Source organism: Rissa tridactyla, chromosome 6 (assembly GCF_028500815.1).
Source record: "Rissa tridactyla isolate bRisTri1 chromosome 6, bRisTri1.patW.cur.20221130, whole genome shotgun sequence".
NCBI lineage: Eukaryota > Metazoa > Chordata > Aves > Charadriiformes > Laridae > Rissa > Rissa tridactyla.
The window spans coordinates 69,616,496-69,632,828 of NC_071471.1; the positions used below are offsets into that span (position 1 = coordinate 69,616,496).

Below are 16,333 nucleotides of genomic sequence, written 5' to 3' on the forward strand. Positions count from 1 at the left end.
AGCTCGATAAGCTTGATGAGGGGATATTTTTGTGGGGGGTGTGGTGGTTGGGTCTTTTTTTTTTGTTTGCTGTTTTAGTAAAGCCAGACTGGTTTCCTCATCACATCCATGGTAGAGCTAAACCTTGATGGGGCTGTTTATGCTGTAATAAGGGAGTGAGAAGTGTATGGGTGGAAACGAGCTGCTGGAGGCAGGGAGGGGTCAGGCACCGGTCCTTGCTGGTGTCAGTTTAGGCTGGCTGGAACTGTTTGGGGAAGTATAGCATGAATTAGTCACTTACAGGTGATTACCTGCCAAGGTGGCCTTGGCTACATATGGCAAATGGTGCCTGTTGGAATGGCTGGTGGGGACAGCCCCTGGTGTGAGCTGTGCAGCCTGGCCTCCTTCCCCCCGTTCCTTTGGGATACTGGGAAACATGACTTGGCATACTTGTCTGCTGGGACAGGTAACGATGTAAGCTTACAACTTTCACCTGATAAGAAATCTTGTTGTATTGTTGTCTGTGTCCTATACATACATTCTATCATAACTACATTACATTTGTGTGTGTGTATCTTTCAGAGTAGGTAAAACTCTGTATGCCTTACTCTTTGGTAGGAAATTGTAATTCCTGAAACACACTTTTATTTTGGTCTCTTGGCTGCTTTTTTAAACTCATAGAATGTTTTGGGTTGGAAGGGATCTTAAAGATCATCTTGTTCCAAATGCTCAGTGATATTTCATGCTAAAAATAATTAAGTGATCAATTTAAAAAGCACTGATGGTTAACTTTAATATCACTTGTGATTTTTCCACTGTCCCGCCCTCCTTTTGGGTGCAACCCTGCAAGTAACTGATCCACCGTTAATGCAGCAAGGGGTGTGGATATCTCTGACAGATAGGAGAGGGGATAAGGACATCTTTCAACAGTTCTTCTTACGTGTGTGCTGCTTTGTCTTGTGATAATATGTTAGAAACCTACTACGTGGACTGTATGTAGAGGTAAGAGCTGTTTGCATGGGAAAAAAAAGAATAGACGACAGCCACACTCTCATGCATTGGATGGCTTCAGGTTTAAGGTACATGTTGTCTTGAAGTTATTTACTTACTTTTAAGCTGATGTGAGTTGCTAAGCTTGAAGGATTTGAACAATTTAGTATACAGAAGGTTCTGTCTTGAGCTGTCATTACCTAGAGAGTGGTCTGCTGTTGATTGTGTGCTAATACTAACAAGGGAGGTCCTGGAAATGAAGAAAGAGAAGAATGAACAGAAGGGTGTGGTTAGGGGCCCATAAAGGTTTTTCAGATAATCCCTCCCTCTTGTATTAATTGATGTGTCATATTTGCTTGCAAAGGAGTTCTTCCTCTCAGAGGAGAAATTCTTCTCAGACTGGATGTTTTTGGCGCTCAAAATCCTGAAATGGTGGAGTAGTTATTGGTAATAAACCTTTCTTTATGGCCACCTGATGCGCCCCTGGTGAATAGCTGGAAGCGTGTGAGGGCTGAGCTCCAGAGGATGCTACAGCTCACGTGGTCAAACCGCAGCTCCTCGGCACTCTCAATGCTAGAGGAGCAGTAAGGTTTTTAACAAGTGTCAGAATTAGGTTTTAATGGGTCAGTTTGGTCGATCAGCCCCTCACTTGCTGGAAGGTCCCCTTGGCACTTAAAGCAATCTTGGGATCAGTCTGTAGTTGTGTAAATGAGAGCATGTTTATGATGTAGACCACTTGCAATTCTATGTGTAACAGAAGAGAAGCAGCACATGTTCCTGATCTGGTGTATGTTACAGAGGGATCTGTCTCTACTTCTGACTTTTAAAATGTATAATTTGCTTCTTTGAGAATTTTGCCTTTTATTACCAAGCAGCTCAAGGAATCGTGAAGTCGATTACAGTTGTCCCACATAGGAGTCACAATGACCTCCTTAAGGTGAAGTGTTTCCTTTTGTAGTCTACTCAAGTGTGGTAACACATTGTTTAGTGTAGCATTGCTACCTCCTTGAATCAAAGAAATCTTGAATCTTTGGGTTGTACTTTAGATACCTTACCTAAACAGAGGCATCTTCACGCTCTTCCATTAATTTAGCAAAAAATGTATTTATTTTAGCAGGTATATGATTGAAATTAATTCTCTTTGGTTTTGCTTGTTTTATTTCAGGTTAGTCCTGTTCAGTCTTTTCCAAGATTTAGAATGCCTGCCCTGTAGTATATGCAGGACTGCGTATGTGCCTTTGTACAGTGATGCTTTTAAATTTTTTGAGGCTCAGGAGCCTCCTGCAGAATCAGCTGCTGTTGGCTGGCTGACCCTCTGCATCTTGCTGCTCTGCAATTACTCGTTTGTCTCCACTACAGCTCAACTGAGGTATTGTTGAGGACCATTTAACTCAGGCAGTGCTGCTGCCCAGTCCTGTCTCCCTCAGCCTCTCCGCTGCTGTGTAGAAAAATGGCAGAACTGCATCTCACTCTATTTGAAAAAATTTCCCTGTTTTATTTGCAGGTTGTACCAGCCAGTGTGCTCCAGAACTATCAGAAAGATAGTGAAGTGAATAAAGGCTGCTGCTACAGTATTTTCTCTGGAAACTTTTACATCCATCTGTTCCAGAGTCATTGGGACTCTGCAATTTGGGCAAACAGAATTTAGTTTTCTAAATATGCGTGTAATCTCTTGCATATTTTCCAGGTTTACGTAACTGTACTAACCCCTATAAATGTTTACATGTTCTAAAGAATAAATTTAATAGCACCTTATCTGAAGTAGTTTGGTTTTAGGAGCTAGGCTAATTATGAGTTTATTTAATATGAGCAAAGGTAGTGTCTGATATCTAATAAAGAAGATGGTTTTAACAGTTGTAGCAGGAAAAATGCAAGATTAAGGTGGTACGAATAGTTATTATTGGGTGATTAATGTTTTTTAAATGTAGTCTTTTTAAATAACCTTCTTAATCTCTGTCATTTATCTTCTCATGTATACTGAGATTGAGTATTCCTGATCTGGGCTATCTGTGGGAGCTGGGGCTTTACTAGAAGAAAAAAACCCCTGGCTCCTGGTGCTGTGAAAGAATATTCCAATAAGAGGAAATGCCTGAATTGTGAATGGGAACACAGTTGAACCTGTAAACCCAGAATATGAACTCGCACTTGGATTTTCTCATGACTACTCATCGGAGGTAGCCACTGAGTCACAAGGATCTGTTTGTAGTCATGTAGCTCTTGTAACTAATTGGAGCTTTGCCCTCTCAAGAGGTCTGGCTGCTGGAGCGCTCCCGAGTGCTGCGTGAACAATCTTCAGGCAAATGCCACTCTTCCTTTTGACATTTTAACAGTCTGCGGAATGCAGGGGGTGTCAGTGGGGAATAATCCAACTGGCACAGCACTGTATCAGAACACGATTCAAAGGCTGCTTGTGTAAGTAATCAGGCACTTGTGTGTTATGAAATATAGTGAATTATAACATCAGTAAATATTTCTGTAATATTTCTTGTAAATAGTGTTTTGTTAAGCTTTATTTAAATAGACTTAATGAATTGGAGGCTCTCATTCATCTGACAGAAATCAAAGCCATTGTAGGAATGTGCCTCCTATTGTCAACGAAAGCATATTGAGACTTCGTTTTGGAGTGCTGATGCTGAATTTAGGAACTGCAGACAGTTCTTACAAATGTTGCCTGTAGGCAAGTTTACCCCATAGTTTTGAGGCAAGAGTTGTGTTTTCTGGTTCAGATTTCTGGCAGTCTGCTTGTTATTGCTATATTTTGGCTCAGTGTTCACTGCAGCCTTGGATTGTACTGACCGGTACTGTACGCAGGCTGGTACCTGATGAGCTGTCAGGAATTTTCCCTGTTCCTTTGAAGTGTCTAAAATAGAGTAGTTATTTGGTAGAATGAGCAAAGAGAAATTTGGACTCTTCTTGCTGTGGCTAAGAGGGGCCAAAGAGATAGCAGTGACCGTAGAGGCCCTGCAGTAGTGATGCTCTGGGTACTTGGCTCACAGTACTGCAGTGCAGGCCAATACCAGACCAGACCAGAGCATGCAGCAGGTTTGCAGGAGGAAGCTTCTTATAAGGAAGTAAACTTATGATGGGCTCTGTGTGTAAAAAAAAAAAAAAAAAAAAAAAAAAAAATTATGCAGAATAAGCTCTGTATGGTTTGATTTTTTTTTTTGTGTGTCATGTTTATCTATTGAGACTCAGTTACAAAACAGTGCATCCAGAAGTGAATTTGTCTGAACTTGATCTGAGAATTCCCTGATGCCTTTTTTTGGTGTGGTGTTTGTTGATTTTTTTTTTTTTTCTTTTCTTCCCTCCCCTGCCCCCTTCCCTCTCACCTATAAATAGTCACTTGGCTGTTTGGGTTAAGGAATAGAGGATGACCAGATACGATGCATGCACATGGTCACGTCACTGTCCCTCCATGAGCTGTAACTGTGCTAGTTTGACTTGTCATTTAGCACACCATCACTGTTCTTCGCTTCTAGATCAAGTGTTGCCAACCCTCTACCTAAAACACGTTTACACTCTCCATTTTTTAAATAAGGCCTAGCAAGCATATACAGTTTGCCTGGTTTTGATATATGTATTGTTCTTTAGCTTAAACTTCATCAGCAAAGTTTAGAACTGTACTTTCCAAATGACAGTTTATATAACAATTTTAGTAATTGATTCTAGGATATGGGGCCTTTGGGAATGTCAAGTATTGGAAGACGTGGGAATAAACTGCAAGAAATGGCAGTGCCGCATACAGCACATGTCGCTGATTTGGATCCTTATTTGCAGCTTGTAGTCATTAGTGCTTCATGGCGTTGCCAGACCTCATGTGATGGCCTCTCAGCAGCAGCCTTAGACCTAATGGGTAGTCTTGTGCCATGGCTGTAGTATAATTTACTTTAAGAGAGTGGGTCATGAGAAATGGTCTGCTTTTAATATCTATGTATACATATAGATCTGAAAAAAAACCCAAAAAAAGAAGGCAAACCCAACAAGTCAGCCTGCTGCATTTAGTTGGAAGCATCTCACAAGCAGCCTTGGTATTGCCTTATCAGTCGCTTAAATGTGATTGCATTGAAATAAAATGCTACACTGGGCATTCTTGTTATGGATACAGCATATATTGACAAAGCCGTACCTTTAGTTTGGTGTGTTCTAGTTCCACCCAGAAGTGGAAATGTTGCAACAGGAGTGCAGCTATGCTGGTCACATCCCGAATCGCATTCCTTTGATGCATGTTTTGGAGAAAGTCTCCAAACCCTGACCAGTGAATTTTCAGTGTTCATTTTCCTTCATGAAGTACCTTTTCTCCATCAGTAGCAGCTCCTTTCTTTAAAATAAATTATTTTTTTACCAGCAGAGTTCTAACTCTAATGGAACAAGAACTAAAATGGGCAGACATAACTCTTGTCTAACTAGTTCTTTAGCACATCTGGGGTGAATACCTAGGCAGGCAGTTAAGCAGAACGAAACGTTAATGCTGGAGTGGAATGGGAATGTCTCCCTGTACAGGCAGACCAGAGACATGCATTGGAAAACCAAGAAATTGTCATTCTGTATTGTTTTCTTTCTGCCCTGACCCGTTAGGACTTTTGAATCCTTGATGAATGGGTAGATGTTGTACGACTGAAATTTGCAGTCGAGTTTGTATTCTGTAACTTCTCTGCTTTACACCACTGTTGAAATGAATAATCTAACTTTTATCTGTAGAGGCTTCCTAAGCAGAACTGATAAGTTTGTAGAGAAAGGTCTTGCACTGATAGTCCATTTTCCCTCTGCATTTCTTCTAAAAGCTGTATAATCTCAGTATTGTAAATGACAGACTTTCTGGCTGAGCTAAGAATGCTTTCCCAAATCCCGGATTAACCAGCAACCCAGCAGTTCATGTGCTTCGCTGGTAGCAGGCAGTTCAGTTTGTTGTGTGGATTTTTGTGTGGGTTTTTTTTGTTTGGTTGGTTTTGGATTGGATTTTTTTTTTTTGTCTGGTGTTTGCATCTTGGTCCTAAACAGGAGCGGGTGCCATTGAGACTTAGCTCTTTCCCTTCTGGTCAATTTTTGAGTCTTGGTAAGACAGTACAATAATCAAACTAATTTCTCTGCTATGAATGTATGACTTTACTTCAGTACTGCTGATCAAATGGAACGCTAGTGAGTATATTATGCCAGGTATTTCATCAAGTGTCCTCAGCACCACTTCAGAGCGGGCTTTTGATCTGCCATATCTTCCAACTAGTTTGGATAGTGTAAGTGGTGTAGGAGGTGAGGTAAGTGTAAATATTTTGTTGTCATCTTTTTTTAAAAAAAGAATAAAAATAAAAATTCCAAGATTCTTGGTATGCAGTTGATGCTTTATGTGTTAGGTCTGTATCAGAAAAGATAGAGATAAACTGTGTTAAATAAGGTGGTTTGATCCAGTGTGGCTAGTTCACTGGCTAAAATGAATTGTATTTTTTTTGTTTGTTTGTTTTCCTTCAGGAGTTGTAGAAGGTGATTTAGCTGCTGTTGAAGCTTACAAGTCATCAGGAGGAGATATTGCCCGCCAGCTTACTGCAGATGAAGTACGCCTGCTAAATCGCCCTTCTGCTTTTGACGTTGGGTACACGCTTGTACATCTGGCGATACGCTTTCAGAGACAAGATATGCTGGCAATTTTGCTTACGGAGGTGAGTTACTTTGGCCCTTGCGTAGATTGAATAGGAACCTTATGTAATGGCGCCCTTGTTTGCAGCCAGTGACATGTAACTTTATTTGCTACAAGACAGAGGCTAATATTTTTAGAATACACGAGCTGCTGCTTTGTGCCTTTGCTGATGTTTCTCCTTAAGAAGCAAGCTCACTTTAAGGCTTGTATGTATGCGCTGGTCTTGAGGACATTCAGTTTTCTCATTAATGAGCAGTCTTGGCACACATTCTGACCTGGAAGTGAGCTATTGTGAGGCTTCCTGTGCTTTGGGTGGGGGAGAGGAAATGCCCTGAAAGCAAAACACTGAGATCAATGACAGCGTAGTTTTTTCTGAGTGTTGTTAATGAATAAGTCTACCGTGATCTTTCTCCCCTGGTTTTCTTGGGAGCTTCTCTTCTAGAGAAAGGCAAGCCTCTTGCTTTGCAAAATTACTGCATTTTTTCCACTCTTTGACCATTTTATAGACTGGTTGATTCCCCTCTCTGCTCTACTTGCTCTTGCATGTTCCATTTTCTTGCATATTTTTGCATGGTGGTCCTCTGTCTTTGCCCTCTCACCAGGCCCATAAGTAATTCTGTTATCTCCTTTTGTCTGTTTTCTTCATCTCAGACTTCTGATTCCTCACCTGATCAGAGCTAAACTCTTATTCTGCCTCACTCCCTCTTTTGATGCTTAAGGCAATTCTTCAAGCATGTGTTCCTAGAAAAAGTAGCATCCCTGAGAAGTGTATAAGGATGACGGAATGCACAGGGTTGAGTAATTAAAAAAAGTAGATGAAGCAGCACAAATGTAGCTAAACCCTTGAGCAGCGTATGTATTTGTATATGCCTAATATCAGTAGTTTTGTGCTGCCTACATAACTGTCTGGGTGGATGGAGTTACATGTTTAAAAACAAGTTAATTTGCTGAAATGCTGTCTTACAGACTTTTCTGTTTGGTTTTGTTTCAGTTTCTAGGGATACTTACTCAAGATACCATTTGTGAAAATGCTTAGTAGTGTTTGAGCCACAGTGATACTTTTCTTTGCTAGGATATTAACTAGTGAAAATGTGTCTCTTAAACATGTGGTTTTTTTTTTTATATAGTCAGTGTTATCCCCTTGTCACTTGCCTTGTGTCATTGAATGAGTTCCTGCTGCCAATGATGATTAGAATCTGGAGAAATATAAGTACCTTAGCTTAATAGTTTTTGGGGACATTCTTTGTAGGAAGCTGTCTTGTGCTGTGGTAATGAAGTTCTTTGTTAAGTGTAGACTGGGCTCATGCATAAGACTTGAGGTATGTTTCCTATTATTATCTAGCTCTCATCTATTTTTTAACTTTCCTTTTGCTGCTGTTGGAAGTGGTCGTCTGTTAATTCACTTCTTTGATTTAAAGAGGTTTTTAACCAGCTCTATGTTATCAGCTACATGGAAAACGAGACGTTAATTCATTGAGAGTCACTAAACATGTAATCTTTCAGGGTACCAATGTTTATACTTCTGTTGCATTACTTGCTAACAAAATACTGTCTGCTGGTGGTTATCGCTCCTGAGTCTTCGTATTTAACTAGAAATAATACTGAGTGCAGTAACTGTGTTATGTTACAGGTATCACAACATGCAGCGAAGTGCATTCCTGCCATGGTGTGTCCAGAGGTCACAGAACAAATTCGCCGTGAGATTGCTGCATCTCTTCATCAACGAAAGGGAGACTTTGCTTGCTATTTTCTGACTGACCTTGTAACATTTACGTTACCTGCAGGTAGTTATGAAATTCTTCTTACTGATGGAAGACTTTTTTTTTTTTTGCCTAGTTGAGAATTGCCTGTTTTGGATCTATACTTTGACTTTCTGATGGTGGTGGTGTGTGTATATATGTTTTTATTTATTAAGTTTTAATAGCTTAGGTCAGATCTAGTAGTTTAATTTGCTTATTAATATTCAGTGTTTGCACACTCAAACCCATACATTGTTGTGTGAAGGGAACATCTGTTGTCCCCTTCAGACACCAGGAAATCGAAGAAAAGTTGTGTATTCTAAGGAAAAGCTGTGTTGGAAGTTACAATTGGAGCCCAGAAGTTTCTGGGCTGTTAATATGACTTTTCACATGGCTGTGTTAGCTTTCAGTCCTTTCTGTTAAGGCCCAGAGCTATTCTTTGCATTTGTACCTGGTTATAGCAATAGCACTTCTTGAATACTCTTGAGGTACTTTGCGATCAAGAGAATGTTTGTCTATTAACAAAAAGCCATTAGAAGATTTTTAATCTTCACTAGCTATTTCCTTTAACAGAAATGCTGTCAGAAGTAAGCAAATGTGTAGATGGAAACTGTACAAATCAGCAGATCCGTTGGTCTTTTAAAAAAGCAGTAGCGTTTAAGAATTGTATTTGGAACCTTTTTGGCTGAGTGTTACCTCATCTCCTCCTCTTCAAAATGTCCGAATAATACTTACTACTTCTTTACAACTTTTTATGGGGCTGTATTCAGTCTTATTGTGTGGGTCACCTGAGAGAGGCAGATGGCTTCTAGAGACATCTTTTGTCTAGAGACAACACTTTGGCTGCCTGGGTGAGAGAAGGGAACGAGGGGCAACAGAATGATTCGTAACACACATGAGGAATTTGCTCAGTATTTTCAAGAGGTACATGTTAAACCACTGGGCAACTTTTTGACACATGTAATAGCCATTAAATGGTTAAGGAATAAGAACATTCAAAAGCTTCTGTATGCCAAGACTATCAATGTATTTCCACTTCCATCATACTTAGCCAACTGAGCATCTTCTATAGTCAACACTTCGAAGCTGGTCTCAAGACAAGCATTTCCAAGGATAGTGGTATAAATCATACAATCCTATTCAGATATTACCTATATGATGTAGTTTAAAAAACAGCTTCCACTTGATCTTTCAAATAAACGGGTAGGATCTTTCTGAAGACCCCATGCACAGACATTAGAGGGCAAAACTTTTAAATTGATTGCTGTACACTGTAAGCCAGTTTTAGCTTAAAAAAACCCCAATCATACAAAAAAAAAAAAAAAGACCACCCAACAACTCTCTGCCTGCACCAAACAATCATATGCTTCAGTAGCAACTTGGGTGCCTAAATGTGGACTTCACTTTTCAAAACCCTGAGGTATTGGACATCTGAGCAGGAAGGGCAGATCTGACACTGGAATGGCGAGATCAAGGAGATCTTAGTACCCTTGAAATACCACTTCAGACCTGGTCATTATCCCCTCGGCTGCCTGAGGGGATATTAGATGTTTCTGTTTAACTATTCGATTTACTCCCTTATTTAAGTTTCTCCATTGTGCTAAAGCTAGCAAAGTTTCTCTAGTCGCTGATCTGCCTAGCAACCCTGTACTAATTATCCTGTACTGCAGTGCAGGCCATGAGTAAATCTTTAAGTTATAGCAAATGTTTGCATTTTAGAATGTGTGTTTATTGTTTTACATGATACAGGAGTCACAAGAGTTTTGGAGTTTTGCTCATTACACAGTTTTCTGCCTTTGTGTTTGTGTGTGGGTGTTTTGGTTTTGTGTGTGTTTTTTTTTTTTTTTTAAATAATGGTAGATCCACAGTTGCAGATGTCTGTAAAGGTCTTGGAACAGTTGTCAGTGGCGGTGTTCTCTATGTCATAACTCAATAGTTATTATTCCTTGTTTTCTAACCTGCAAACTGTGGCCTGCAGACCAACAATAGTTCTCTGAACTATTTTGTTGAAGTCTGCATGAAATGACTAAGAAAGTGGGTGTTCTGTACAAGAACAAGTTTCTTGGCAAACTGTGCCTGTCCATTGGGGGAGACTGGGGAGGGGAAGCCATTCAGATGGGTGGAAAACTACTGCTTAGGATTGAAGCTGTCCTAAGCATAGTAGGGTTGAAAATACTCCTTTTTTTTTTTTTTTTTCCCCCACCTCAAAGTGGTTCTCTACTTCACTTTCTCCTTCAGAGAAATCCATTCTTACCCTACACGTGCTGTGACAATCCTTTCTGCATAAAAGGTATGACGGTCAGTCTGAGATACGTATCTACTTCAGAGTGCTCTACAAAGCCTGTGGTCACAAATGACAGATCTGAAAATAATAGCAGCTTTTCAGAGGAGATGTTAGGGATAATAGGGCAAAAGCTGTTGTGTAAGTTCTGAGCATCAGCTGGTAATGCATCTCTTTTACAGTAACGTTAAGTGACTTTTGTATTTGCTTTCTGTTTTGCCAGATATTGAAGACTTACCGCCCACAGTCCAAGAAAAGTTATTTGACGAAGTACTTGATAGAGATGTTCAGAAAGGTAAATGGTTGGAAAGTGGCTAGAATCTCACTTTGCTTTTCATTAGAGACTATTTCTGTTACAGAAAAAAAAGTGTGTGTATATATGTAACTTTGTTGCCTAATTTGTTTTAAATACAGCTTTGATGCTTTCAAGTTAATTTTCACCCTGGAATTATTTTAATTTTAACATTTACAGTCTGCTTATGAGGCAGAGAGAATGGAGTGTAGAAGTCATGTTTGTAATATATCTTTGAATTTTAAAGATTTTTGAAGTTTTACAGTTTTAAGTCACAAGCTCTTTAAAAAAAATGAACAATCTTTCCCCTTCAATAACAATCCTCAAACAAATGATGTGTAACTTTGTTTAAGGGTATGGTTTGGTTTTGTGTGTCTGTCGTCTTCTTTTTGTGAGAGTATTTTGCCCAAGGGAATGCCTTTAACTCTTGTAGTTCACCTATTTTTGTAGTATGGAGGAAAACTTAGTTTTGTCATGTAAATGGGGAAATTGTTGAGATGATGCCATTAATGTACTGTTCAGATTCTCTGAGACTTCAAATGAATATAAGTTTTAAAAGAGGTTTCTGTCATGTGGCAGAGCTAGAAGAGGAATCTCCCATTATCAACTGGTCACTGGAACTGGGTACGCGCTTGGACAGCAGGTTATATGCACTTTGGAATCGGACTGCAGGGGACTGCCTGCTTGATTCAGTACTACAAGCCACTTGGGGCATTTACGACAAGGATTCAGTGCTGCGGAAAGCTCTTCACGACAGTTTACATGACTGCTCGCATTGGTAACTTTACTTTTTATGTCAACTTTAAAGATAGCTTACTACGTAGCATAGTAGTCAATAGTAGTATAGTATTAAAAAGAAACACAACCACCACTCCCCAATTTACTGTGGACTGTGGGCCTCAAAATGTTGAGTCGCGGCATGATTCATGTAGAAATCTACATCTAGTGTATTTTAAATGTGAGCACTGGAAACTTGGACATTCTGAACTCAGTGGCGGTATGTGATGTTCAGCAAATAGCATTTAAAATGGACTAAAATACTTTTATGTTGTGTCCTTGTCAAGAGCGCTCTAACCGCAGTTAAGACTGGAATTTACTTGCAATGTAAATCATGCACATGCCACGCCTTGCTGCTGTTGGTGGAAGCTTTGCAGAAGATTGTTAATAGAAGATAGCCTTTTATTCTGTTATAAACTTTTCAGTATTTTCATTCCATCTGCTTAGTTACAGCTTTATTCGGTGTTGCTCTTTTTGTTCCTGTTCTGTCTGCTAAAATAACAGCAATAAAGCAGAGTGGTGACATTTAACTAGTGCTGTCATTTGGCCATAGAATTAATTCATCATTCTGTAGATCAACTTCTGTTGTTTTACACTGGCAACCTTTTTTAGTCCAATACTGTGGTTTGCCTCTGCTAGAGGAAAAATTCTTAGAGCTGGACCCCAGCGGTGTCCAACAGCTCTTGAGTCTGTCATGGGCGATTAGTTTTCTTATGTTCTTGTAGTCAAGGACAAGAGGAATGCTCAGCAGACGTGCTAGAGAAAGGGCCTGTCCCCTTGCTGTACTTGCTGTACAGGAAATCAACAACAAAGGTTAGTTTTAGGGGTACCTATAAGGAGCTGTTGTGATTACTGTCCCCGGCTGCGAGCTGTTTGGAGAAAACTCCCTAAATTAGCCTACCGAGAGCTGGATTCAATAAAATGGTGTTTCAATAACAATTCTTCTGAGAACCTGTCTCTGATTCGGATCTGTCACTACTCCAGAGTTGTTTATAATGGAGCGTGCATCTTGACCACGCAGGAATGTCCCTGGCATCACAAGCAGTTCCCCTGAGGCCAGAGCAGAAATTTATGATAGATCGGGTTTGGTTCTTTATGGTAACAAAACCAAGCATGGTATCCAAAAACATGCTGCAAACTATTGAGGTTTAAACCAGTCTTTCACAATGTTAGTGTTAACCGTTGCTGACTTACTGTTGTATCTAACATAACACTCATTATTTAAAGTGTATTAAAACTGGTTAAGCTTTTTAGTTCGTGTTCTAGACAGAATTTGCATTTTACTCTGAATTCACTTGATCTTCATCCTTGCTGGAAGCACAGTTTTTTTTAACTGATTTGTGTGTTCCTTTATAGTTGTCTGAGTACAGTTGCTTACCTTCAGCCTGGACAATCTTAACTGCTAGTTTGTCATTGGAAAAATCAGCGCAGGTTCTAGTACCAGCCTCTACAGAGCTCCATCTTTAATAGGAGGCTCTGCAGAGGCTGTTAGCGATGGAAATTCTTGAAGAATCAACTGACATGTTAGTGGTGATACTGGATCAGACTTGAGTCATAATTCCTTTCAAAAAATCCAGACTGAGGGTGTGAGAAGTCTTTTAGTTAAGTTGTGTTGTAACTTGATCATCCTGTATGTCCTGTACTTGCTGTATAGATTCTATGTGGGAAGATACTTTTAATTTTGTGGGCTAGGATGCGTAGCAGATAGGAAGTGATGTTGTTGTCACTGACTTTAATGATAGCTGCTGAAGGAACAGGCTCTTCAGTGCAATCACTAGTCTCAACAACAGTACACCTAAATTTTTATCTAGTGGAATTGTTCTTCAAAGCCTTCACAAAGATACTTAAAACTGGGTATTTTTATAGTCAGACACAGAACATTCATGTAACTCATTTGGCCTCAGTTTGTTATGTTTGTTTAGATGCTGAACAAAAAAGAATCTATTTACAGTCTAGTGTCTGGTACTCAGAAAAAGCTCAATAGAGAAGTTCCCAGAGGCTCTGGCCCGTGGAGTCTTTTCCACTCACCTTTTAAATGACTATACTTTTTTAGTTTACTCAAAAGTGTGTTCTGATCTGTCCTTTTTTGTATTCCACCATTAGCTCTTGGTGGAGAATGGGCATATGCCATAAGTTGGCTTTCAGATTATGATTTTTTTTTAATGGATGCATTCAGTCCTCTTGTATTAAACTGAAAAGTTTATTTTAAGTGAGATCAACATCTTAAGCCTTGACTTCTGTCTACAAGGCTATCGAAAAAGCCCCCTGTGAACATCTACAGATAACTATGTCTGTAGCTGATGAACTCAAGGAAGAAACTTCTTTAGGAAAACACTTTCCCCCGTCAGAGCTTTTGTGGGGAAGTTTGTTGGGGTTGTTTTGTGTTTTTTTTCCTTTTTTTTTTCTGTTAAGCAGATTCTGATTAAACTTCTTTCAGGAGACCTAGCAATTAATTCATTTAGCACGAGGTGTTTGGTTGGAGATTTCTGGGGGGCAAACAGGCAAAATATCTTTCAGCTGCAAAATGGAAGCAGTTGATGTATTTGGATAGAAACTGGAACACAGATCCAGAAGATTCCCTGTAGTTATATTGCTATGAGTAAGTGTGTAGACCTATCAAAATGTCTTACTAATAGGTCTTTTAATCCATGCAAAGATTTTAGCTGTAGTTGGGAAAACCAGCCTGGTTGGTGATGGCTGTTATATACGCCAAGACTTTAGGATGATTACATCTTTACTGAAAATATAAGGAAAGGTTTCTCCCCCCCACACACGCTCACTGTTAATTTTCTCAGATTGTAATTAAATGAGTTCATTTCAATGGCTTTTTTAATAAGCTGAACTTCAGAATGGTTTCTTTGTATTCACAGTAAAGGCCATTGTTTAAAAGTTGGCTTAGCATCCTTTGCTAAACCCGTGTTCCTAATGTGAAGTTGTGGCCTTTCCGTAGTGCAGTGATTGGACTGAGTTTAAAATTTTAAAAAGCCAGCATCTGCTCTTTAATGTGTAGGTCATTTTTCATTGTAATTGATTAAGAAAGAGAAAATATTAGGACTAAACTAGTGTACAAGAATGCTAATTTTTAAATAAAACAGAAAAATAGAAATCCTGTGGCTTTAAAACTTTGATCGTAAATCGGATTAATCCCACTTTCTAGATTTTATTTTTATCCATGCTGTTTTATAACTACTCCATATAATGTGAAATTACCGTACTCTTTGCTACAAAAACTGGTATAAAATAGAATCTGCCTCTTAACCATGGTTTATTTGAAGTTGATACGCAAGTACTTCATAGTTAATGGGCTCGTGGTATGGTCAACAATAGAGAATACCTGTATTGTTCGTGTGAGAAGAATGAGCAGCTCCTCTTATGTGAAATGGAATGTCTTGGTTTTGTTCCCTGTACATCAACACTTAAATATGCCTAAATAAGGCTTCAAAAACCTATTACAAAGAAGTATTGAACTATCCGGGAGGCTGCCAGAACTTGCATCTATTACAGTGTATTTGCTGTAGGCATTGCGATCCCAAGTGATCTCTTAAATGAAGATGATCAAATGGAGTCTCCTGAAGATTTTAAAAAAATAATTTAAAATAAAATCCAGTTCTCCTGACGTATGGTCTCTTTCTTCCCGCTTCTATACAGAATTGGGACAAAGAATTACAAGGGTTGGATATTGCTATCAGGTATATGGTGGTTGAGTAAATGTTTTTGTCTTTACCACTCTTCTTTCCCTAATATTTTAGGTTCTATACGCGCTGGAAAGAGTGGGAATCGTGGTATTCCCAAAGCTTTGGTTTACATTTCTCATTGCGAGAGGAGCAATGGCAGGAAGACTGGGCATTCATACTCTCGCTTGCGAGCCAGGTAAGAAAGCTTCTTTATAGATGGCTGTTAGAAAGGATATTTTGATCTTCCTGAAAAGAATTTTCAAAGACTCAGTGTATTACTCAGGAATAAGAATTTTCATGTATAAAAGAAAAAACTCCTCTTAAGCCAGCAATCTTAAAAGTATTACTCGGTAGACTCTTCCTGCCAGGATGGTAAAGTTCATTTTAAAATTCTCATTTTTGAGCTTACTATTAAGCAGTAGAGTGCAAAAAAGTCTGTTTCTTTTGGTGTCAGAGTGAAGTCTGTAGAATAAACTAATACAGAATCCTCTATACAATGTCCTGCTTCCTAGCTCCTGCAACACTTACCTCTTAGGACATAGCTACAAATCTGGAAGCTTACACTACTTAAACTTTAACAAGCTGGTATTTTATAACTCCCCTCCAAAATGAGATTTACATTCTTATAAGTTTCCAACTGTTGGAATAGTTTTAGCTGCTCCTTTAAAGTATAAACATGATTTTGGTGCTGTTTTCTCATGGTTTTTTTTTTTTTTCCAATGTGCTCTTTTGCTATCATCAAAAGGTATTTACCTTAACCTTTCCTCAGATGAGTGAATTATTTTTAGACTAAACATTATGTAGAGTTTCACTTCTAATTGGGGGATGAGATATGTTAGTTTGAGTCTGCGCAATAGGACAAAGAATTATCACTGACAGAGATTAAGTTCTTGTGCAAGCTGAAATGTTTTTGCTTATTTCCAACTGATAGGTAGTAGTCTTTCATTTTTCCTGTCAAAGCTAGATTACTCT

General features: G+C 39.1%; 1 protein-coding gene across 3 annotated transcripts in view; it reads left to right on the forward strand.

The window, feature by feature from the left end:
* ZRANB1 (zinc finger RANBP2-type containing 1) overlaps positions 1-16,333 on the forward strand; it is a 42,774-nt gene that overhangs the window by 18,842 nt on the left and 7,599 nt on the right. For all 3 annotated transcript variants that reach the window (XM_054207341.1, XM_054207338.1, XM_054207340.1), the window contains exons 4-8: positions 6,433-6,620; positions 8,229-8,382; positions 10,842-10,913; positions 11,490-11,688; positions 15,437-15,557. In XM_054207341.1, the coding sequence (XP_054063316.1) occupies positions 6,433-6,620; positions 8,229-8,382; positions 10,842-10,913; positions 11,490-11,688; positions 15,437-15,557 (734 nt within the window). The remainder of the gene's footprint in view (positions 1-6,432; positions 6,621-8,228; positions 8,383-10,841; positions 10,914-11,489; positions 11,689-15,436; positions 15,558-16,333) is intronic.